Source organism: Pyrus communis, chromosome 11, assembly GCF_041283825.1.
Source record: "Pyrus communis isolate YQ-2024b chromosome 11, ASM4128382v1, whole genome shotgun sequence".
Lineage (NCBI taxonomy): Eukaryota > Viridiplantae > Streptophyta > Magnoliopsida > Rosales > Rosaceae > Pyrus > Pyrus communis.
The window spans coordinates 23,469,716-23,494,421 of record NC_142575.1 but is presented as its reverse complement, the minus strand read 5'-3'; the positions used below and the strand labels follow the sequence as shown (position 1 = coordinate 23,494,421).

The 24,706-nt window shown below is 37.1% G+C and overlaps 1 protein-coding gene across 1 annotated transcript; it reads right to left on the bottom strand.

The window, feature by feature from the left end:
- Positions 1 to 7,784: 7,784 nt before the first annotated feature.
- Positions 7,785 to 22,768, bottom strand: LOC148693117 (uncharacterized). Its single transcript, XM_088680307.1, has 2 exons — positions 21,890 to 22,768; positions 7,785 to 7,838 (listed from the first exon to the last, which is right to left on the bottom strand). Exons 1-2 carry the CDS (start codon positions 22,766 to 22,768, stop codon positions 7,785 to 7,787), a joined length of 933 nt encoding a protein of 310 aa, XP_088536433.1.
- Positions 22,769 to 24,706: the final 1,938 nt, after the last annotated feature.

The following is a 24,706-nucleotide window of genomic DNA, read 5'->3' as shown; positions in this document are numbered from 1 at the left end:
TCATTAGTAAATAAGAAAAAAACACCTCACGATTTATACAAAAACACTTTCAAAGTTTAGATGGAAAACAAAACTCATTATCTATCTACTTGTAAGCTTGGAGTTTTTTGGTTTTCTTCTCTTGATACAAAATAAATTAGTATTTTTGTGTTTCTAAATTATTGAGTTTGAAGTTCTTTTCTAAGTATAATGTTATCGATGTCTTACATGTGAAAATAAATAATTTTCCTATATGAAATTAGGGTACTTTTTTTGGTGTTGTCCCGAACCTCAAAAATCTCTAGATCGACCCTGTAATTTGTATTCGGTATACAATGATTATCAAAGTTCTATATTAGTTATTAAATATGACTTACGATGGCGTGCTGTTGCTAATTGGCTATTACTGCACATGATATGTATTCGTGTTTTAATATTTGTTAACGTGCTATAATATATATGAGATACTGTTGAATACTTGCAAATTATTATAATTATTTTCATATCTTCAGCCTGTGGGGGTTTCTTATGCACTCTACTTTGTGATTGATATAACTTGAATGACATTCCAGTTTTTCGTTCCTACGAGTCTTCTATCTAGCTCTCACTCAAATGACCCTGATGTGCAGGAATAATACATTACTCTTTTGTTGATTATAGCTAGTTTTCAATTAGATATTTCTCACAAATTTGATCTTCAGCCATTTGACGTATTACTTGGAATACTAACGCTCAATTAGTAGAGAAGAAAAAGTCTTGATCAGGTAAATGTAGAAAATCTCATACTGCAGCGTCATATACTGAGTAATAATAGATTTTGAGACTTCCATCAAATTGTGCGGGTGCTAAAAAGTTACTTGGAGGTTTTTGGTAGTTGGACAATCACTAGTTATGAGTTATTTATTATCACTACTACTGAATATGATTTGTGCTATACATCTTCTAAATGTCTCACAAACGAGTTTGTTCATGTGAATTATAAAACATCAGTTTTCAACTTGAATGAGCACCTCCGTTATTTACCGGTTTCCTTTCCTATTTAATCTAGTTTTAAATTTAAATGAGGTTTTGTTTTCTCAACATCTTTAATTCTTGCATGATTTTAATTTCTAATCATGGTTGGGAACAAAAGGGAAACTGCTTTCTAGTGAATTTACGCTTTGGGAAGGAGTTTTACTCTATTAATGGAGTTTTCAATTTCTCGTTGTTGACCCATTTAATTTATCAAGTGATGTTATCGTTATAGTCTATTTAGACAATCCTTTTCCAGTCTCGACTTTATTCGTGGAGTTACTTTTCTTTCTTTTCAATCTAATGTTATATCGTGTATTATTTGATGCTTAAAATGAATTATGATCTCAAATTCATAAGGTTCTAATGATTTTGTGGTTGAGCTATACTGATAGCATAATCAGAGCCATTACAAAGGAGCGGTGGTGCAAATTGTTGTGATAATTTTGGTGACAACTAGAGGTCGAGAATGTTTCAATCCATCTGACAAGGGAGTGCTTTTGCATGTGGAGTTTAAGTCAAAAACTCCGTCTAAGGGCCTAGACACTTAATTCCTATGGAAGAAATTAACTTACAAAAACATATTTTAGCATTTAATTTATGATTATTTATTTTAAAGCCTATTACATTTAAATTATTATCAGTGCGGTGAGACAATTTTGATACAATACTTGCAGGTTTGGTTGTGTATACCCTAAGTAATTGCAATTAACAATATTGCTGAACTTCTGATGCATTTTGAGCATGGTTGAAAAGTAGTATAATGAATGTCATACTTGGACTTTGTTACTTGGTCGAAATAGCGGGGGTTCTTGTCTTCATATAATGATTTGGCGTAAGAACAAAATTTGTTTGTACTAAACGTTTGTCTTGAATTAGTCTTTGAGACTAATGTTCTATCTTGTCAGTAGAAAACTGAGTGAGATTGGTAACATTTTAACAAATTTCATAATATCATTTCAAATTGTGGGGGTGAAGATCCCTTGTACGGAAAAATCTTTTTGCAGGTGATGACATACATGAACATGTGAGGGATACCCAGACAACAACCATACGTGGTCGTCATTTCGTATGTGATGAAACACCCATATGAAGTATATTAAAACCACTGCATATATATCATGGGTTTATCTGGAAGTGAGTGTATAAATCCATCATGTATGTATTATATTGATTTATCTAACTCATTATACAGTTGAGATCTTGAGCAGATACACTTAAAAGTTTCATGGACTGAAGAAGTCATGTAGCAAGTACTAAAACTTTGAGGGCCACCTCTTAATTTCTGAATGTTGAGTGGTGAATGTTCTGTTATGCATAAAATTATAACGATGCTTATTTTAACTTTTGTACTTGATATGTTGAGATGCAATGTTCTAGAGCTATTCAGATTAGATATGCACGTCCACTATGAAATACAAGTTGGAGTCTTAGAGGAGGACTAAATAGGAGGACAAATTTTTCCAAAATCCTTTATATGGAAGAGACTAGTCCTTGATATGTCTGTTATTGATCTATCCCACTGTTTGTGGAAGAGACGTTTACCTGTGTTTATATTTGGCGATAGCCTAGTTATGAGAGCTTGAGCTAAATATAAATTTATCTTGCATATATGCATTCGACATAATACGTTTGAGGTCAAAAATGGATCTGGCTAATCCTCTGGCAAACTCACAAAGCTTAATGCTAGTGATGATATCACATCGAGGGGGTGAGACGTATGCCTATAACATCAATCAAAAGTGATGGTAACGCAACCTATGTGAATAGAGATCCCATGAAGTAGGTTCATATGGGTAAGAATAAGTCCCTTGTTGATTGGGCGTGCATTACCGATTTATATCAATAACTTTATTGAGTGTCCCTATGGTGTAGATAATGCAACTATTGTGGCGTGTGAGGTTGAACTTATATTCTTAATGAATATCATAGCCTATACATGGGTGGTGTGCTTGATTGTAGTGCACACTCAATGGATTCACCTATATGAGTGTGGGAGTGGGGCCACTTCCTATGAGAGATTAGGCAGGTTCTCTAAAGCATATCCAGGTGGGCACATGGCCTATTTGCACCAACCCGCTCGAACAAGCTCGATTTCGGGGATTCAATATGAATGGTTAGTCCTAAGATTCACACAAGGAAATCTTGGTTCATAGAAAATTTAATTTTATCCAATTTTTGTGAGTTATGGCTAGCTTCTCCTAAGGCTGGTTCATAGTTCAAAATACTCTAGTTCTGATGCAATGGATTTTCCCCTTCCCTTGGTACTTCCTTGTCCTATTTAAATTTGTGTTCCCCAAATTCTTTATTGTGGTTCTTCTTGTATTTTGAAATATGTGGGGGATTGTTAGACTTTTTAAGGTATTTCAAAATACATATCTTTTTACTTCCTAAAAATTATGGTTGTTAATATTATCAATTTGGTTGGTATCCATCACTAATAACGTACCGTTACCTTCTACAACAACCATATTAACAACTATATAGCCGTTTCTTGGTATTTGTTCATCTTTTTTAATTATTTATTTATTTTTTGAGACGATAGTGGTTTTATTAGAAATAGAGGAGGTTGATACAGTTTCTAAGAGGACATGCAGAATACAATTCGGAGGTTCTTCAAACCAACAAAAATCAAAATTCGAAAAAGTATTGACACACCCTGACCCGGAATGTCCACTAGGACTCTGAATCGAGCTATGCTAGCTGATACCTGGAAGGTGACGAAGCCATAAAGTATAGTGATGTGGAAAATGAGATTAAATTTAAACCTAAAAGTGCCTAAATACAAGAGTGCGCGGTGAGCGGGAATGAACCCAATTCACACGTGACGTCAGAGCATAAGTACAATATAGTAAGATAGGGTGAGAATTATACTTTCGAAGGTAATCGTCTACATTGAGATTTGCCAAGAATCCTCGTCGGTACAAAAGTTCAGCTGCTAAAACCTGGAGGGGCGAAAAACAAGGGTGAATGGGCCTGAAAATAAAGTTTTAATAAAAACCTTTTGAAAACGTTATAACCTCTCGCTGTAAAATATGTATAGTTTCTAGAAGATCATACTACGTATAAGTATGAAAACAACTGTAAATAAACAATAATGCCAAAAGTATGCCACAGCTGAAATAGTTAACCGTAATATAGATATGATCATGTGTTGTAATATATACTAGCATGTTAGTAGGAGTCACTTAATGTGACATGTACGACTGCACCTATCGCTCATCAGTCATATGCTAACACACGAGTCGGAGTCACCTAATGTGATTTGTACGATAGGACTAGGTGTAATAATAATCACGCTAGTGCTATGATAACGTGAAGACTAGCGCTATGCGCGGGTCACCTATGAGTCGGAGTCACCTAATGTGACCTGTACGATAGGACTAGCACCTACTTGGATCCAAGGCGAGCGTGCGGTGCGGGAGGTGAACATACACATGAAGGACTAGCCCTGCCTCTGGGCATGAGCACTAACACCGGGATGTAGCAATGGTGATCATTTTATATGAAAAAGCATGCCATAATGATTCAACAATTTCAATCAACATAACCTTACATGAACTTACCTACGCATCTCGTAGGATCATTTTGGGCATTTCACAACAGTGCAACATTTCTTATAACATTATTTAATCATGGCATGATATGCATAAATCAATTTAAAAGCATTTGTAGAAACTATAAATCATATATATACTATAAAAAGAAAAGACCCATTCACCTGGAGTCTGCGTTATAATTCCCTAGCACGAATATAAAGGAGTCATGAACGATCGTCGCCTAGAACAAATATCAATTCACAACTCAGAATTCTTATCGATAGAACACGTAACTTACGTAAAAGACATCCCTAAGGATGTTCTAGAATGATTTGAAAACCATTGACCAAAAGTCAACCGTCAGTCAAAGGTTGACAGTAAGGTCCACAACCCTACGTAACTCGATCCGGAAGATCCACATCTCAAATTTCCAATCCGTAACTTCTAAAGATCCACATTATGTTTCTAGAACATCATACTAAAATTTCATTACAATCCCACAGTTGGATATCCACCAATTGCAAATTCCAGTGGCGGTCAAAGTTTTATTTTACAAGCTTACAACTCCATTTTGAGAAGATCCGTATGTCGGATTCCCGATCTGTCAATTCCCATGGTCCTTAAATATTTTGTACTATAAAATATTATGGTTTGGTGACGATCCAACGATCGGATAATCAATGCATACAAGGGCCCCCGTGACGGCCAACTAGGTGGTCAACCACGAAACTATACTAAAACATCATAATTTCACTAAACAGATGTCAAATATTGAATTGGGAAATTAAAATTAGCCTAGGATGGTTAGGTGGGGTCTCGGCTCATGAGCCGCTGCACGCGACGGCCGGCCGCCTTGGCTCGCTAGAAAATTCCACTATTTCTAAAAATTACCAAATTTTACAGGGATGAATATCTCAATGAGAAGAACAACTTTCATACCTGTGGCCAAGGCCAATTCGGCTGAGAAACACCTCAAATTCCCCTCGATCCGTCGGAAACCCTAGAATGGGTGAGCTTCGATTCTCCTTCCTCGGTGTTCCAACGCCCCTACAACTGGTTGGGTCTTGTTCCTAGGTCCAAGGGGAGTTGATTAAGGGTGGTGAAACTCGTCGAAACTGCGGAAACGCCGTCGAGCACCTCTGGTGCTCCGGTGGAGTTCCTCACGGTTTAGGCCTTAAAAACCCTTAATTTTTGGTGGAGATGGAAGAAGGAGGGTAGCTGAGTGGGTTGCAGGTGGTGGATGTGGATGAATCACCTGAAAAATGGTGAAGATTGGCCTGAATTTGGCAGGGTCAAAATTGGGTTGTGCACAGGTTGAAAGGGAAGGGTTCTTTTCTCTCTTTCCTGATTGGTTGATCATTCTCTCACTAATTTCTGATTGGTCCCTATTTTCTTTCCTTGAAACTGATTGGGCTTCTTTTGTAACATCTCACATCGCCCAGGGGAGTGGATCATGTAAGCCTTATATGTATATTCCCATCTCTACCTAGCACGAGGCCTTTTGGGAGCTCACTGGCTTCGGGTTCCGTAGGAATTCCAAAGTTAAGCGAATTCGCTTGAGAGCAATCCCAGGATGGGTGACCCATTGGGAAGTTCTCATGTAAGTTCCCAGAAACAAAACCATGAGGGTGTGGTAGGGGCCCAAAGTGGACAATATCGTGTTACGATGGAGTCGAGCCCGGGATGTGGTGGGGGTCTGGGCCGGGATGTGACATCTTTCCCACAAGGTGGGAGTTCAAATCATTTATAATCTAAAATGTAAGTAACTAATTTCAAACGGCTGTAACTATACCGTTATAATCCGGACTCGCAAACGGTTTTCGCCTTTACGTTCGTACCAACGAGTACTACACAAATATGCTAAAAGAATAAGTCATACGTTTTTCTAGACGATGGTCAACAGAAGTCAAAGTCCTTGCCTCTAGGGTATTTTTGTCAATTCCCTTGATTAAAATAAATAAAAAAGAAATTTTAGGGACGGGTTGTCACAATCTACCCACCTTAAATAAATTTCGTCCCCGAAATTTAAAATCATTTGTTAAACAAAAGTAGTGAAAAGACAGCAGAAAGATATATATGTAAAGAAGGTATCAAGTTAGAGCGGTTGCATAAAAGAGAATGTCATTCCGTCGCGATCGGAGTGCAGTGATTCCTTTTTCATGTCTCCAAACTCAAACTTTCCTTCTCCTTCATTACAATGCCAAAATATAATATTTAAAAAAAAACATAGGGTCAAAAATAGACGTATAAAAGCATAACGTCCAAATACGTATACGTAATAATGTAGAAATAGTTGTACTGAAATCAAAACTGAGCATAGAAAAATTTTACCTATGCACTTGTAGTGTCACATACTCCAGAGGTATGTACACAGTATCTTTGGGTCAATCCCAAACAATAAATAGGTAAATATCTAATAAATAAATAAATAAATAATTATACTAACGTAAACAGACCTACCTATTCATTTGCTTAACGAATCCAACAAAAAAGTTCTTGATATTACGGTCTGCAGCCAGCGATATCGACAACTCTTTGTTGTCACGTTAAACAAGCAAATAATTTCTGAGGCTGCAATATTACCATCATGCCCCCTATTGGGAAATACACATACATCGCCAACAATATAAAATTTTCTATAACGTAATCTCGATCAATCAAATACCTATTCGCAATACTTTTCTGACAAACATGTTACGTGTGTAAAATCTCTATACCAAGGCTCAAGCAATACCATAGCCAAACCAAAAATGTAACCGCAGTTACACATAACTCTAACAAAGGTAAGTGCCTACCATAGATGGCTAAGACTGTAAAATATTCAAAGGCAATATGTCCTCTAAGGTCCGGATAGTTCATTCGGACTAGCCGTTGGTCTGAGGGTAAAAATGTGGTATCGGATACAAACTTAGTACTCATGACCTTCAAAAAGGCTTCCCAAGACTGGGAAATAAAACGCGTGTCACAGAGAGATGCAATCATGATATGCACACCAAGTAGTCAAATAATGTAGTTCACGATGTCTTAAGGAGCAGCTTTATATTGAATTTCCCTCTCAAATTTAGCAAAACTACGCCAAGAAGAACAATCAAGAATTTGAGGGTCAAACAAGTCCAACAAATCTAGAATACAAGGTAATTGAAATTAATGCATGACATCTCGCTACAACGGTAGCTTCTGGAACATTCAATTACCAACGGTTAAGATTCGTTTAGCAGAGTATTTGTTAGGTGATTGAGAAATTAATGATCACAACTAAACTCCAAAGTCTGAGCGAAATTCTCCTAGACGGTCTATCTGCTTCAGAAGCTATACAAAATCCAGTAAGGTAAACATGTATTCAAGGTTGACTGAAATGTCTTCCGGCATAAAGATGTGACTATGGAATCACGATCAAAGTAGATGTTGATCAAAACGTCAAGAAAAAATTCGATAAATTCAAGGATGAGCAATTGACCAAGAGACCTAAAATGTTGTCCATCTGGACCAACGAAAGTGAACTAACTTGTCGCGTCAGTCGATGGTCACTAAAACATCATCATAATTCCACATGTACAAGATACCTCATATTGGAAGTTTATGGTGATATTTCCCATCCTCATACAGATACAAGAAGTGATTATAACCATCCAAACAATTTATTGATATCTCAGAAGTAACGTCAAAATAATACTTGTGAATTCCAACTGAGGTGGGATAGGACAAGCTAAAGGTGTTCAGTAACTACGTTCACACCACTGGGGTAATACATGATAGTGCAATTGTAGGCATTGATTTGGTTCTTCCATCATCATTATAAAAAATTTTAGCTTATCTCAAATAAAGATAATAGCAATTGACTCTAAGTCATGAACAAGGTGGTTCATTTCGAACGGTTCTATCCATTGGGAAATATAAGTGATACTCCATCATGCTGCATCTACACAACCAAAACATCCAAAGAACACGTCATCATGGATTTCCAAAATGATCAAGGTCATCAGAAGGTGTAAAGTAAAGGTAAGGTGAGACAACAGTTCAGTTGTCAAAAACTTTATTCATAATCAACATCCCAACCTAAACTAGTCTTCCTCGGTCGACAAGTGAGGAAAAACACTATAGTCGAAAAAAATCGATAACAATTTGTCAATAAGGTCGACAAGACCAAAGATTGTCTCGAATTTCACAACATCTTGTGAGAATTTCAACTTTGTTCCGCTACTACCTTTTTAGGGAAAAGAAAAGAATCTCGTCCACTGAGATCACGTCTCCCAAGAAGAGTACCAATTTAATCAAAGTTTACAGTTGAAGAATTGGGTATAAAGTTGAGTAACAGTGCTTAGAGAATTTGGTCTCACAGCTGAAGTAGATGAGAAAGATGCCAAAAAACTACTATGAATTCGTTAGGCTATGGAAGAAAACTTGAGTTATAAAGGTGGGTCGGCTAGACCATCAACTCGAAGTAGGGGATAACGTTTTTATTTTTATTTTTATTTTTATTTTTTTATTTTTTTAATCATCACCCGAGGAAGTTGCTAAAATCTAGGTATGACTAGACCTGGCATTCGTGTCGTGTTTCTCGTGTTCGTGTCGTTTTCGTGTCATACCCGATAGCTTAACGGGTCGTGTCGTGTAATACCTGTTAAAGTAAACGGGTAATATGACCCGACCCGAAATCAACCCGTTAATATTTTCAGGTAATATGACCCGACCCGTTACCCGTTAAGAAAAATATATTTTAAATCAATAAAAATGAAAATGAAAAACATAATTTGACCAAAAAATATGTAAAACATAATACTAAATCAGTATATGCATACTAAATTTCGGAGTTGACCCCTTAATGAAAGTTGTAAAGCTTTTTATTACGAGTGATTACATTTTTCACACTTCTACAATAATTATTATTAATTTTATTAATTTTTCACTAAAATAAATAACATTGTTCATGAGATTTGGAGGGTTTTAAAATTCTAAACGACCATGTAACCTTGTCAATGGAACTCAAAGCTTACATGTTATTCCTTTTACAAAATTCTCAATTTTCATAGATCATCATGACATAAGATTTTGTGGTATATATCCACTTCTGTAAATATTTTAAATTGACGATCAAATTAATTCATTGTATTCATATAGGATCAAGGAGTGTAGCTGTAAAAAATCATCAAAATCAGAGTTAAAATAACCGTTAAATCGTGATTTTTCGTTTATAACCGTCGAAACATTTTGTCTCGTTACTTGATCTCTGAATGTTTGTTTTTTGCAATTTCTAGCGTATGCGATCTTGAAGCATATATAAACACGTTTGATGGTTGGATCATTGAAATTAGTTTCATATGATGCGTATCCCATCAAAACGATACATTAACTAACACTTAGAGTTTATTTATATTTTCATTAAGTATAATATAAGATTTTGTGGTATCCACTAATGTAAATATTTTAAATTGAAGATCGAATTCATTCATTGTATTCATATAGGGTCAAGGAGTGTAGTTGTAAAAAATCATCAAAATCGGAGTTAAAATAACCGTTAAATCGTGATTTTTCATTTATAACCGTCGAAAAGTTTTATCTCATTACTTGATCCCTGAATGTTTGTTTTTTGCAATTTTTGGCGTATGCGATCTCGAAGCATATATAAATAAGTTTGACGGTTGGATCATTGAAATTAGTTTTGTAGGATGCGTATCCCATCAAAACGATAAATTCACTAACATTTAAGAGTTTATTTATACTTTCATCAAGTATAACATAAGATTTTGTGATATCCACTAGTGTAAATATTTCAAATTGAAGATTGAATTCATTCATTGTATTCATATAGGGTCAAGAAGTGTAGCTGTAAAAAATTATCAAAATCGAAGTTAAAATAACCGTTAAATCGTGATTTTTCGTTTATAACCATTGAAAAGTTTTGTCTCTTTACTTGATCTCTGAATGTTTGTTTTTTGCAATTTTTGGCGTATGCGATCTCGAAGCATATATAAACAAGTTTGACGGTTGGATCGTTGAAATTAGTTTCGTAGGATGCGTATCCCATCAAAACAATAGATTCACTAACACTTAAGAGTTTATTTATACTTTCATCAAGTATAACATAAGATTTTGTGGTACCCACTAGTGTAAATATTTTAAATTAAAGATCGAATTCATTCATTGTATTCATATAGGGTCAAGGAGTGTAGCTATAAAAAATCATCAAAATCGGAGTTAAAATAACCGTTAAATCGTGATTTTTCATTTATAACCGTCGAAAAGTTTTGTCTCATTACTTGATCTCTAAATGTTTGTTTTTTTCAATTTTTGGTGTATGAGATCTTGAAGCATATATAAACAAGTTTGACGGTTGGATCGTTGACATTAGTTTCGTAGGAAGCGTATCCCATCAAAACGATAGATTCACTAACACTTGAGAGTTTATTTATATTTTCATCAAGTATAACATAAGATTTTGTGGTATCCACTAGTGTAAATATTTTAAATTGAAGATCGAATTCATTCATTGTATTCATATAGGGTCAAGGAGTGTAGCTGTAAAAAATCATCAAAATTGGAGTTAAAATAACCATTAAATCATGATTTTTCGTTTATAACCGTTGAAAAGTTTTGTCTCGTTACTTGATCTCTAAATGTTTGTTTTTTGCAATTTTTGGCGTATGCGATCTCGAAGCATATATAAACAAGTTTGACGGTTAGATCGTTGAAATTAGTTTCGTAGGATGCGTATCCCATCAAAACGATAGATTCACTAACACTTAAGAGTTTATTTATACTTTCATTAAGTATAACATAAGATTTTGTGATGTCCACTAGTGTAAATATTATAAATTGAAGATCGAATGCATTCATTGTATTCATACAGGGTCAAGGAGTGTAGCTGTAAAAAATCATCAAAATCGGAGTTAAAATAACCGTTAAATCGTGATTTTTCGTTTATAACCGTCAAAATTTTTTGTCTCGTTACTTGATCTCTGAATGTTTGTTTTTTGCAATTTTTGGTGTATGCGATATCGAAGCATATATAAACAAGTTTGACGGTTGGATCGTTGAAATTAGTTTTGTAAGATGCGTATCCCATCAAAATGATAAATTCACTAACACTTGAGAGTTTATTTATACTTTTATCAAGTATAACATAAGATTTTGTGGTATTCACCAATGTAAATATTTTAAATTGAAGATCGAATTCATTCATTATATTCATATAGGGTCAAAGAGTATAGCTGTAAAAAATCATCAAAATCAGAGTTAAAACAACCGTTAAATCATGATTTTTCGTTTATAACCGTTGAAAAGTTTTGTCTCGTTTCTTGATCTCTGAATATTTGTTTTTTGCAAATTTTGGCGTATGCGATCTCAAAGCATATATCAACAAGTTTGACGGTTGGATCATTGAAATTTGTTTCATAGGATGTGTATCCCATCAAAACGATACATTAACTAACACTTAGAGTTTCTTTGGGTTAAATATTAGGCGGGAAATGGATGGATATAGGCTGCAAAATTTCCCAAACATTAGGCGGGAAATGGATGAAACTCTTGAAATATTAGGCGGGAAATTGATTATTATAATTTTTTTATGTGTTTGGTATTTTTATATTACTTGATATTTTTATTTTTAATGTGTTTTATGATTTTTAATCTCAATCTTTGCCTATAATATACTATAAAAATAAATAAATAAATAAAACTTAAAATTTAAAGTTTATATAGAATAATAATTAATAAACAATATATACATATTCATTATATCTATTGCATTTTATAGTAAGTTTTTTTTAGTAGTTTAAAAAATTAAAATCATCAAAATAGCATTTTTCTTATCGTGTCGAAACAGGTTACCCGCGTGTCACTCTCGTGTAAACCTGTTAAGGACCCGTTATTAACGGGTTATTATCGTGTGACCCGATAATGACCCGATTAGTTATCGTGTTGACCCGAAACCTGTTATTTTCGTGTCGTTTACGTGTCGTGTTAACGGGTCGTGTAAGAAATTGCCAGGTCTAGGTATGACCCTAAGATTTAATCTTTTGCCTTCACGGGTAAGTTTGAGGCTTCCAAGATAAAGTGTTTAGTCCCTGGTTGGTAAATTCCTAATTGGTAAGCTGTAGCAACTAGGTTATCTCAATGAAGTAGGACTTGTTCGAAAAGTCATAAGGAAAACAGATATAGTAGTTGTTCGATAGGAAATAGGGAGAATAAATGTGGTGTTAACAAGGTAGATCGATGGTGTATTCTACTTCTCACATTCGGTGGCATCCCAAGTAAAAATTTTGAGAAATGACGCTATACATCCTCAAAACGTACTATACTACTAACCAACTCTACGACACGAACTAAAAGGTCTTCACAGTTTTCTCGACACTTAAATCACTTTAACAATGATATATCATCTCGTATTTTGATTCTACTGTCTACCTGTGGAAGTGATCGAGAGGTGGCTAGTCGAAGAAGTTTTGATTACCTAAATAGGTAATATGGTTAACATAACCATGAGTTTACTGTCTTAATACAAAGTTTTCTCCCAAGTTTCCACGATTTAGTTTTTTCGGCTCAAGTAGTAATTGTTAATCGGCCTATTAGTCACGTCGCTAATTAACGCACATGTGATATTTTGATATTGTTCGCTACCCTAAAACTGTGAACCAGCATTCTGGCATAAGGGTATCACTCCCAGATACTAGTATGTGTATACGGTATCAGAAATCATACCGCCTAAATACTGGTTGATATTTCCTGGATATCAAACAATATCATCACTTAGTAGCGCCACCATAGGCTGATTATAGGCTAAAGCGCGTTCGGGTGGGTGATTTTGGACAACTGATAAGGAATTGGTCCTGTGAGGTGGTTCCATAATTCTAGGGAAAATACTTACTACTTCGAGAATTTCTACTGACCATAGATATAACAATTCTTACTCCCGTGCCAATGCTCATCAAAATGATGAGTATAGCACCAAAAGTTATGTGGGAAATTAGTATTGGTTAGTATGTCCAAAGGCCGGAAAAGGAATTTGCTAATAATCTACTTTAGGACAGACTTAAACGTAAGTCGATCTTCCTTCTAAAGATCCAGAATGATTCTTGATGCGTTTGAAAAGATTAGTGCTATCGAGGACCAAAAGTGACTGTCCCTTAGATGTTTCTTCCATCGAGTGCTACCACTTTAGCACCAGGTTGTCGCTTAAGACAATTTTGGAATCTTGACGAAGTAAACTTCATAGGAATCCTAATAGATGGTATGCTAATGGGTACTACCAAGGAATCAAAATCAGTTATGGTTTTCTATGTCGAAAAGGTTGATAATGATGGCATGAAAATAATGATGGGATTGATTTATAGATCCCTGGTGATATACTGTTATCGATACATTAGCCTTGCTTTAGGGCCATCAACTTGTCTCAAATCAACATCTTTCCTTGGTAGGGAAGTTCTTCGCTTTAAGTCTAAAAGTGTTCACCAAAGTGATCTTCTAAAATGTTGACAAGTCGACAAAACTGCCAAAAACTTTGGAAAAGCTAACATATTTTTTGTATTCGACGAGGTGGTAAGATTCGAACATTAGGCTCAAGAACCGAGAATGCTTACATCACGCATATGATGAACGCAATACTGCCCAACTTATGCTCTGATACCAAACTGACATATCCCGACCCGGAATGTCCACTAGGACTCTGAATTGAGCTGTGCTGGCCAACACCTGGAAGGTGACGAAGCCATAAAGTGTAGTGATGTGAAAAATGAGATTAAATTTAAACCTAAAAGTGCCTAAATACAAGAGTGCGTGGTGAGTGGGAATGAAACCAATTCACATGTGACGTAAGAGCATAAATAGGGTACAATAAGATAGGGTGAGAATTATACCATCGAAGGTAATCGTCTACAATGTGATTTGCCAAGAATCCTTGTCGATACAAAAGTTTAGCTGCTAAAACCTGGAGGGGCGAAAAACAAGGGTGAGTGGACCTAAAAATAAAATTTTAATAAAAACCTTTTGAAAACGTTATAACCCCTCGCTGTATAACCTGTATAGTTTCCAAGAAATCATACTACGTATAAGTATAAAAACAACTGCAAATAAACAATAATGCCATAAGTATGCCATAGCAAAAATACTTAACAGCAATATAGATATGATCATGTGATGTAATCTATACTAGCATGTTAGTCGGAGTCACCTAATGTGACCTGTACAACTGCACCTATCACTCATCAGTCATATGCTAACACACGAGTTGGAGTCACCTAATGTGATCTGTACGACATGACTAGGTGTAATAATAATCGCTCTAGTGCTACGATCACATGAAAAGTAGCACTATGCGCGAGTCACCTACAAGTCGGAGTCACCTAATGTGACTTGTACGATGGGACTAGCACCTACTTGGATCCAAGGCGAGTGTGCGGTGCAGGAGGTGAACATACATGTGAAGGACTAGCCCTGGCCCTTGGCGAGAACACTAACAACGGGGTGTAGCAATGATGAGCATTCTATATGAAAAGAACGCCATAATGATTCAACAATTTCAATCAACATAACCTTACCTGAACTTACCTGAACTTACCTGCGTATCATGTAGGATTATTTTGGGCATTTCACAATAGTGCAACATTTCTTATAACATTATTTAATCATGGCATGATATGCATAAATCAATTTAAAAGAATTTGTGGAAACTGTCAATCATATATATATACTATAAAAAGGAAAAGACCCACTTACCTGGAGTCCGCATTACAATTCCCTAGCAGGAATATCAAGGCGTCACGAACGATCGTCGCCTAAAACAAATATCAATTCACAACTCATAATTCTTATCGATAGAACACATAACTTACGTAAAGCACATCCCCAAGGACGTTCTAGAATGATTTGAATCCCATTGACCAAAAGTCAACTGTCAATCAAAGATTGACTGTAGGATCCACAACCCTACGTAACCCAATCTGGAAGATCCACACCTCAAATTTCTGATCCGTATCTTCCAAAGAACCACATTATGTTTCTAGAACATCATACTAAAATTTCATTACGATCTAACAGTTAGATCTCCACCAATTGCAAATTCAAGTGGCGGTCAACGTTTTATTTTACATCTTACAACTCCATTTTGGGAAGATCTATACGCCAGATTCTCGATCCATCAGTTCCTATGGTCCTAAAATATTTCATATTATAAAGGTATAAGGTTTGGTGACGATCCAACACTCGAATAATCAATGCATGCAAGGGTCCTGTGGAGGCCAAATAGGTGGTCAACTACGAAACTATACTAAAACATCATAATTTCACTAAATGGATGTCAAATATGGAATTGGAACATCAAAATTAGCCTAGGATGGTCAGGTGGGGTCTCGGCCCACGTGCCGGTGCACTTGATGGCCGGCCGCCCTGACTCGCCAGAAAATTCCACTATTTCTAAAAAATTACCAAATTTTACAAAGATGAAGATCTCAATGAGAGGAACAACTTTTATACATGTGGCCAAGGCCAATTTAGCCGGGAAACATCTCAAATTCCCCTTGATCCGTCGGAAACCTTAGAATGGGTGAGCTTCGATTCTCCTTTCTCGGTGTTCCAATGCCCCTACAACTGGTTGGGTCTTGTTCTTGGGTCCAAGGGGAGTTTATTAAGGGTGGTGGTGGGTGGTGAAACTCGTCAGAGAGGTAGAAACGTCGTCGAGCACCTCCGATGCTTTGGTGAAGTTCCTCACGGTTTATGCCTTAAAAACTCTTGATTTTTGGTGGAGATGGAAGGAGGGTAGCTGAGTAGGTTGCAGGTGGTGGATGTGGATGAATCGCTTGAAAAATGGCGAAGATTGGCCGGAATTTGGCCAGGTCGAAACTAGGTTGTGCACGAGTTGAAAGGGAAGGGTTCTTCTCTCTCATTCCTGATTGGTTAATCCATCTCTCACTAATTTCTGATTGGTCCCTATTTTCTTTCCTTGAAACTGATTGGGCTTCTTTCCCACAAGGTGGGAGTTCAAATAATTTATAATCTAAAATGTAAGTAACCAATTTCAAACGTCCGTAACTATACCTTTATAATCCGGACTTGCAAACGGTTTTCGCCTTTGCGTTCGTACTAACGAGTAATACACAAATACGCTAAAAGAATAAGTCATACCTGATGTGAAAATTAACTTAACACACAAATTAACCCTCTTTTGACAATTGTAGCATATAAATAAGTAGGGATCGTTCTTACACCAGGGATTAGGAGGGATTGCTAAACACCTTAAACTGACTCAAATAACTAAAATTAACCTTTAAAACACTTAAATCAACTTGAAAAGACTCAAAGCAAGTTCACAAGACTCAAAATAAGCTAAAAACACTCAAAACTACCTAAAAACACAAACTGGGCAGTTTTGAGCCTAAACACAAATTTGGACGAAAATTGGTTCTAACTTGACTCAAAACTCTTAAAAACACAGTCTAAAACATATTTGAACCAATTAGACACTCTAAGACAATTGGGGATTTGGTTTTGGACGAAAATCAAACAAACAAAACATAATGTAAACTAGGCAGATTTAGACGAAATTGATGGAATTAGGTGGATGGTGAGATAGCTAGGAGGGTTTTCTCCACACATGGCATACTTGCATACAACACAATCTTCAGTTGCTTATTCAATGAATTATGAACCTCAACACCCCAAGTTAATTAGGTACGCTTAAATTAACTCTCAGATTTCCCTTAGATCATTGAATTGAATGGATTTAGCGCATTGCAATCAAATTATTCCTTAAAAGTTCTCTATATGAAAGCGCATAATAGAAAAACAATCAAAGATCATTAGATTCTATGGAAATCATAGGTGTTGACGAGGCATTCGTAACTATGAAAGCGCATGATACTTATGCCAAGAATTTACTTTAACATAATTGTGACCAACAATCTTAACTACTCATGAATATAAGTTCCCAACGATTAGGTGAAGTTTCCTTATACCCTAGCATCAGATTTATGCATGCAAATCAAGTGTGCACTCTCAATTCATATACATAAACAAGTTTTAATTAAAACAGATAAGTAAATTGAATTCACCATTCATGAAATCACAACTGAAAGTAATCAAATCATCATGCAAATATAACCATGGTTTCGAAATTCCCCCTAGCCAAAAGGGGATTAGTTCCTCATGCTTGCAAAACAAAGATTATTGAATTTAAACATTGAAATCATAAGAAAGATTACACCTAAACGTTTCAGCAATTCCAAGATGGATTTGATGCACGGCTTGGGCTTCTCTTCCTCCTCCTAAACCACAGTTTTTTCTAGAATTTGCTTAATCTCCCTATTTGAAACCTCGGCTTGCCCATTGGTCTGAGGATGATAAGGTGTTGAAACCTTATGTGTGACGTTGTACTTCTTGAGCAAAGCCTCAATGGTTCGATTGCAAAAGTGAGACCCTCCATCACTTATGATCACTCGTGGCATTCCAAACCTTGCAAATAGGTTAGTTCTAATGAAATCTGCAACCACTCGAGAATCATTAGTTCGGGTGGCTTTTGCTTCCACCCATTTCGACACATAATCCACAGCAAGTAAGATATAAAGGAAACCATGTGAAGAAGGAAAAGGACCCATAAAATCAATGCCCCAAACATCAAAAATTTCAACAGGAAGTATGACATTTTGTGGCATTTGATCTTTTGCACTAATGTTACCCATTCTTTGGCAACGATCACAAGACATACAAAAGTTTATAGCATCCTTAAATAAAGTTGGCCAATAGAATCCACATTCTAAAACCTTAAGGGTTATGCGTTGTGTCCCAAAGTGTCCCCCACATGCATAAGTGTGACAGAATGTAAAAATAGAATTGAATTCCATGTCATGCACACACTTACGTATAATCTGATTCGAGCAATATTTCCACAAGTATGGATCATCCTAAACATAAAACCTAGCATCTTTTTTCAATTTATCACGTTGGTTTCTATTTAGAGTGTTTGGAACTTGTTTAGTCACCAAATAATTCACCAAATCCACATACCAAGGCTCACTTACCTTAATGGAGAGCAATTGCTCGTCGGGGAAGGTTTCTGCAATAGGGTACGGTTCCTCCTCATGTGTCATACAGCTTTGGTGGTCAGCCACCACATTTTCACTTCCCTTTTTGTCCTTGATTTCGATGTCAAACTCTTGAAAAAGTAGCATCCATCGAATTAGCCGTGGTTTGGCTTCCTTCTTGGTGAACAAGTACTTTAAAGCTGCATGATCAGTGAAAATAATAACCTTAGTACCAAGCAAATATGATCGAAATTTATCTAAAGCAAAGACAATGGCAATAAGTTCTTTTTCAGTGGTCGAATAGTTTAGTTGAGCGTCATTCAACGTCCGGGATGCGTAGTAGATAACATGCGGCTTCTTGTCTTTCCTTTGGCCTAAAACAGCCCCTAACGTATAGTCGGATGCATCACACATGAGCTCGAATAGAAGGCTCCAATCCGGTGGCACAATGATGGGTGTCGTGGTTAACATGTCCTTGAGGAGTTGGAAAGCTGTCGTGCACTCCTTGGTGAAGTCGAAAGGTGCATCTTTTTGTAGGAGGTGGCATAGAGGTTGGGAGACCTTCGAGAAATCCTTGATGAACCTTCGATAAAAACCTGCATGTCCAAGGAACGAACGAACCTCTCTAACTGACGTAGGAGAGGGTAAGTGACGCACAAGATCTATCTTTGACTTATCAACCTCAATACCTTTTTCAGAAATAATATGACCCAAAACTATGCCTTGTTTAACCATGAAATGACATTTTTCCCAATTTAACACAAGGTTAGTTTCAATGCATCGTTTTAAAATCAAACTAAGATTATTCAAACAACCATCAAATGAATCACCAAAAACGCTGAAATCATCCATAAAAACCTCAATAATTTTCTCAACATAATCTGAAAATATGCTCATTATGCATCTTTGAAATGTGGCAGGTGCATTACATAAACCAAATAGCATGCGACGATAAGCAAATGTACCAAAGGGGCATGTGAAAGTGGTTTTCTCTTGATCTTCCGGAGCTATCACAATTTGATTATAACCTGAATATCCATCAAGAAAACAATAAAAAGCATAACCCGCTAACCTTTCAAGCATTTGATCAATGCATGGCAAGGGAAAATGATCCTTCCTTGTAGTGGCATTGAGCTTCCTATAATCGATACAAACCCTCCAACCTATTTGGATTCGAGTAGGAACAAGCTCATTTGCGGCATTTGTCACCACAGTTACTCCGGATTTCTTTAGAACACATTGAACTGGAGACACCCGACTATCCGAAATTGGATAGACCACTCCACAATCCAAGAGCTTGATTATCTCTTTCTTCACAACTTCCATCATTGGAGGGTTGAGTCGGCGTTGAGCCTCTCGAGATGCTTTGGACCCCTCCTCCAAAAGTATACGATGCATGCACGTGGTCGGGCTTATTCCCTTGATGTCGGCCAAGGTCCACCCAATTGCAGTTTTGTACTCCTTTAACACCCTCACTAACTTACCTTCTTCTTGTGCCGTGAGTGAGGATGATATAATGACGGGCAAGGTCTCTTGGTCTCCCAAGAACACATACTTTAAATGGCTCGGCAATGGTTTAAGTTCAAGGGAAGGTGGCTGCACAACTGAAGGAATGGGCTTATTAGTCGAAATTGGAATTGAAATTGGGTCCGAAGACTTACCAGATTGTAATGGCAATGACTCAAGGGCAGCCATTATCTCAATCATATCAACACTAGGGGCCACGGCATGGTGTTCTCCATGCATGCCCTGGGTAGTCAATGGCCCTGCTTCCTTGTTTTTGAGTTCCATTCCTCTTGTAATGACCAATTTAAGTGCATCTTCGTTCAATTGTTCAAAATGGTCCTGCACCAACGAATCAATTACATCAATAGCAAAACATGAATGATCATCTTTAGGGTACTTGATAGATTCAGAAAGATTGAAATTAATAACTTCCCCATCAAATTCCATTGTCAAAGTCCCATTAAACACATCAATCTTCGTGCGGGCAGTTTTCATAAAGGGGCAGCCAAGAAGAATTGGCAATGACGGGGAATGGTTTGATTCTTCCATTTCCAGCACGTAGAAATCCGCCGGAAAGATTAAATGATTAACCTGCACTAAAACATCTTCCAACACACCCTTTGGATACGCATTAGATCTATCGCCCAATTGAATAATCACGCCATCATTTTTTAACTCACCTAGGTTCATAGATGCATAAATTGAGTAAGGCATAACATTAATAGATGCACCTAAGTCTAGCATGGCATGTTCAAAACGATTATTGCCAATAACACAAGGAATTGTAAAACTACCTGGATCTTTGCATTTAGGGGGTAATTTACGTTGCAAGATGGCTGAGACATTTTCACTTACCTTTACAACCTCTTTGTTTGAAATTCTCTTCCTAGTAGTGCAAAGTTCTTTTAAAAACTTGGCATACCTTGGAACTTGCTTAATTGCATCCAAAAGTGGTACATTGACTTGTACTTTTCTAAATGTCTCTAAAATGTCCTTTTCAGCCTCCTCCTTCTTTGTTTGCATGAATCTACGAGGAAATGGTACATTTGGAGGAATAACATTAGAAATAATCGAATTTGGAACATCCTTACCCTTGGAAGCCGAATGGTGTAATTTGGGTGGCTGCGGCATGGGTGGTGTTACCCTTACCGTGGCTTGCTTTTGCTCCCCCTCCTCGAATTGCAACTTTTCATCCTCCATTGGGGCTGAATTAGAGGGTTGTGAGGCCGTTCCAACTTGTTTTCCACTCCGCAACATGATTGCTTTGGTAGATTCGAAACCTCCTTTTGGGTTGACAACGGTTGAACTAGGCAACTTGCCTTGCTCTCTGAATTGGCCCATGAACTCCGCAATCTGCCCTACATGCTTTTCTAATTCATCAACCTTTTTGTCCCTATTTTGCATTCCATGCGCCATAGAAGTTAGTAATTGAAAGATTTGATCATTATCTATGGACGAACCTGATTTGGGTTGTGTAGGTTGTGGTTGGGGTGATGTGGGTGCATACGACCTTTGGTAGAATCCCGGAGGTTGCTGCCTAAATGTGCTTTGTTGTTGGGGTTGTTATGGCTCCCTCAATTTGAAATTTGGATGATCTCTCCAACCGGGATTGTATGTGTAAGAGAAAGGATCACTCATTGGTTGGTTTTGGCTCCCATAACCCACAGCATTGGCAGATTCCCACCCTCCATTCTCAATCAATTAAGGGCACATATCCGTGAGATGTCCATTCATGGAGCACACGCCACAAACAGCCACACTTTGTACCTTTGGTATTTCAACCACCTGCGAAAGAAGAGAAGTAAGATTAGCCATTTGATTTTGAAGTTCGAAAATAGCACTTACCTCATTAACTTGTTGTTGCCGTGACATGTCTCTTTGGCCAACGCCTTCGTATTGTTGAGCATTCAAAGCTCGGTTGGCAATGAGAGTCTTGGCGGTCATAAGTGTTTTGTCCACTAAAGCTCTACCCGCTGAGGCGTCTATCATTTGACGTTCAATTGGTAGAAGCCCTTCGTAGAAATATTGAAGAAGAAGCTCCTCCTTCATTTGGTGTTGTGGACATGAAGCAACAAGGGTTTTAAAACGTTCATAATAACTTGGGAATGATTCACCTTGATTTTGCTGAATGCCACTAATCCTTTTACGTAAAAGAATGACTCGAGAAGTTGGGAAAAACTTCTCCAAAAACGCCCTTTTCATACTCTCCCATGATGTGACAGTTCCGGGGGCTAGGTCATACAACCAATCTTTAGCCTTTTCTAAGAGAGAAAAGGGAAAAGCCTTCATCTTCAAAATTCTCCCATCAACATTCACCGGGGTCATACTTGAGCAAACAACCTCGAACTCCTTCAAGTGTTTATTAGGATCTTCCATGGACAACCCATGGAACATTGGAATATGGTGCAATAAACTGGACTTGAGTTGGAACTCGTCAGTCTTGTCTGGGGCTGCCCTTGGATATTGAATGCATAGAGGCATGGTATTATCCAATCTCGAAGCGGAAAGCTCCTTGATTGTTCGGTTGTCGGCTGCCATAACTTGTTCTTCCTCAAAAACCCTTGCCGTAGGCTCCTCTCCCACTTGTACTTCGTCCTCTTCAAGCTCAGGTGCAGGTTGAGATGGTTGAGGCTCTTGTTGATTCTTCTTTCTTCTCAAGGCTCGCTCAAAATCGTCGTCAAAGTCTAAGATATGCGCATGAACCGGTTGAGAACTCCGAGTCATAAACTAGTGCCTAAAACAAGAAAACAAACAAGTCAGAAACTAAAACCAATAACACACGAAAATAACTAAAAAGAAATAACAAGGGATTAGCAAAGTTGCTAATCCCCGGCAACGGCGCCAAAATTTGATGTGAAAATTAACTTAACACACAAATTAACCCTCTTTTGACAATTATAGCATATAAATAAGTAAGGTCGTTCTTACATCGGGGATTAGGAGGGATTGCCAAACACCTTAAACTGACTCAAATAACTAAAATTAACCTTTAAAACACTTAACTCAACTTGAAAAGACTCAAAGCAAGTTCACAAGACTCAAAATAAGCTAAAAACACTCAAAACTGCCTAAAAACACAAACTGGGCAGTTTTGAGCCTAAACACAAACTTGGACGAAAATTGGTTCTAACTTGACTCAAAACTCTTAAAAACACAATCTAAAACATATTTGAACCAATTAGACACTCTAAGACAACTGGGGATTTGGTTTTGGACGAAAATCAAACAAACAAAACAATAATGTAAACTAGGCAGATTTAGATGAAATTGATGGAATTAGGTGGATGGTGAGATAGCTAGGAGGTTTTTCTCCACACATGGCATACTTGCATACAACAGAATCTTCAGTTGCTTATTCAATGAATTATGAACCTCAACACCCCAAGTTAATTAGGTACGCTTAAATTAACTCTCAGATTTCCCTTAGGTCATTGAATTGAATGGATTTAGTGCATTGCAATCAAATTATTCCTTAAAAGTTCTCTATATGAAAGCGCATAATAGAAAAACAATCAAAGATCATTAGGTTCTATGGAAATCATAGGTGTTGACGAGGCATTTGTAACTATGAAAGCGCATGATACTTATGCCAAGAATTTACTTAACATAATTGTGACCAACAATCTTAACTACTCATGAATATAAGTTCCCAACGATTAGGTGAAGTTTCCTTATACCCCTAGCATCAGATTTATGCATGCAAATCAAGTGTGCACTCTCAATTCATACACATAAACAAGTTTTAATTAAAACAGATAAGTAAATTGAATTCACCATTCATGAAATCACAACTGAAAGTAATCAAATCATCATGCAAATATAACCATGGTTTCGAAATTCCCCCTAGCCAAAAAGGGATTAGTTCCTCATGCTTGCAAAACAAAGATTATTGAATTTAAACATTGAAATCATAAGAAAGATTACACCTAAACGTTTTAGCAATTCCAAGATGGATTTGATGCACGGCTTGGGCTTCTCTTCCTCCTCCTTGCTGCGGCACAAGGTGTGTGTGGTGGATTTGGGGGTTTTGGATGGTGTGCTCTTGTTGAGAGGGATGGAGGATGGTTGATTATAGTGGTAGGGGTGCGGCAAATGTGTATGGAGGTGTATGGAGGTTGAAGAATGGAGAATAGGGGTTGCGGCACAAGGGTTCTGAATAACATAAAGGGGTGTACGAAATTTTGGATGATTTTATGTTTATATAGTCCTAGGGTTAAGTAGATTAGGGTTACACTTAACAGATTTAGTGGATTAGGGCCCTAGAATTCGACTATAGGTGATCAAATCCACCTAGGAGGGGGTTTGGCCCACTTAGTTTCATATAAGGCTTGTCTAACCCAAATCCAAAAGGGATTAGGCCCTAGAAATCAGAATCCAAAGGGGATATGGCCTAGGAAGGTGCGGCACAAGTGGGGGAAAGGGTGGATTGGCTTGCAAGGCAAGGCAAGGCCTTCTAGAAGAGTTTGATGCGCCACTTTTGTCGGGTTTCTAGAAGGAATGAGTTTCGTGGCTGATTTGGGCCTTCTAGAAGAGGATGCTTCTAGAAATAGGTTTTAGAATTATCTATTTAGGTCTCCTTGCAACTAGGATTAAGACATGATAAGGTTTGGATAGGATAAGATGAGATAAGGTTTGGATAATGTTTGGATAATGTTTTGGATA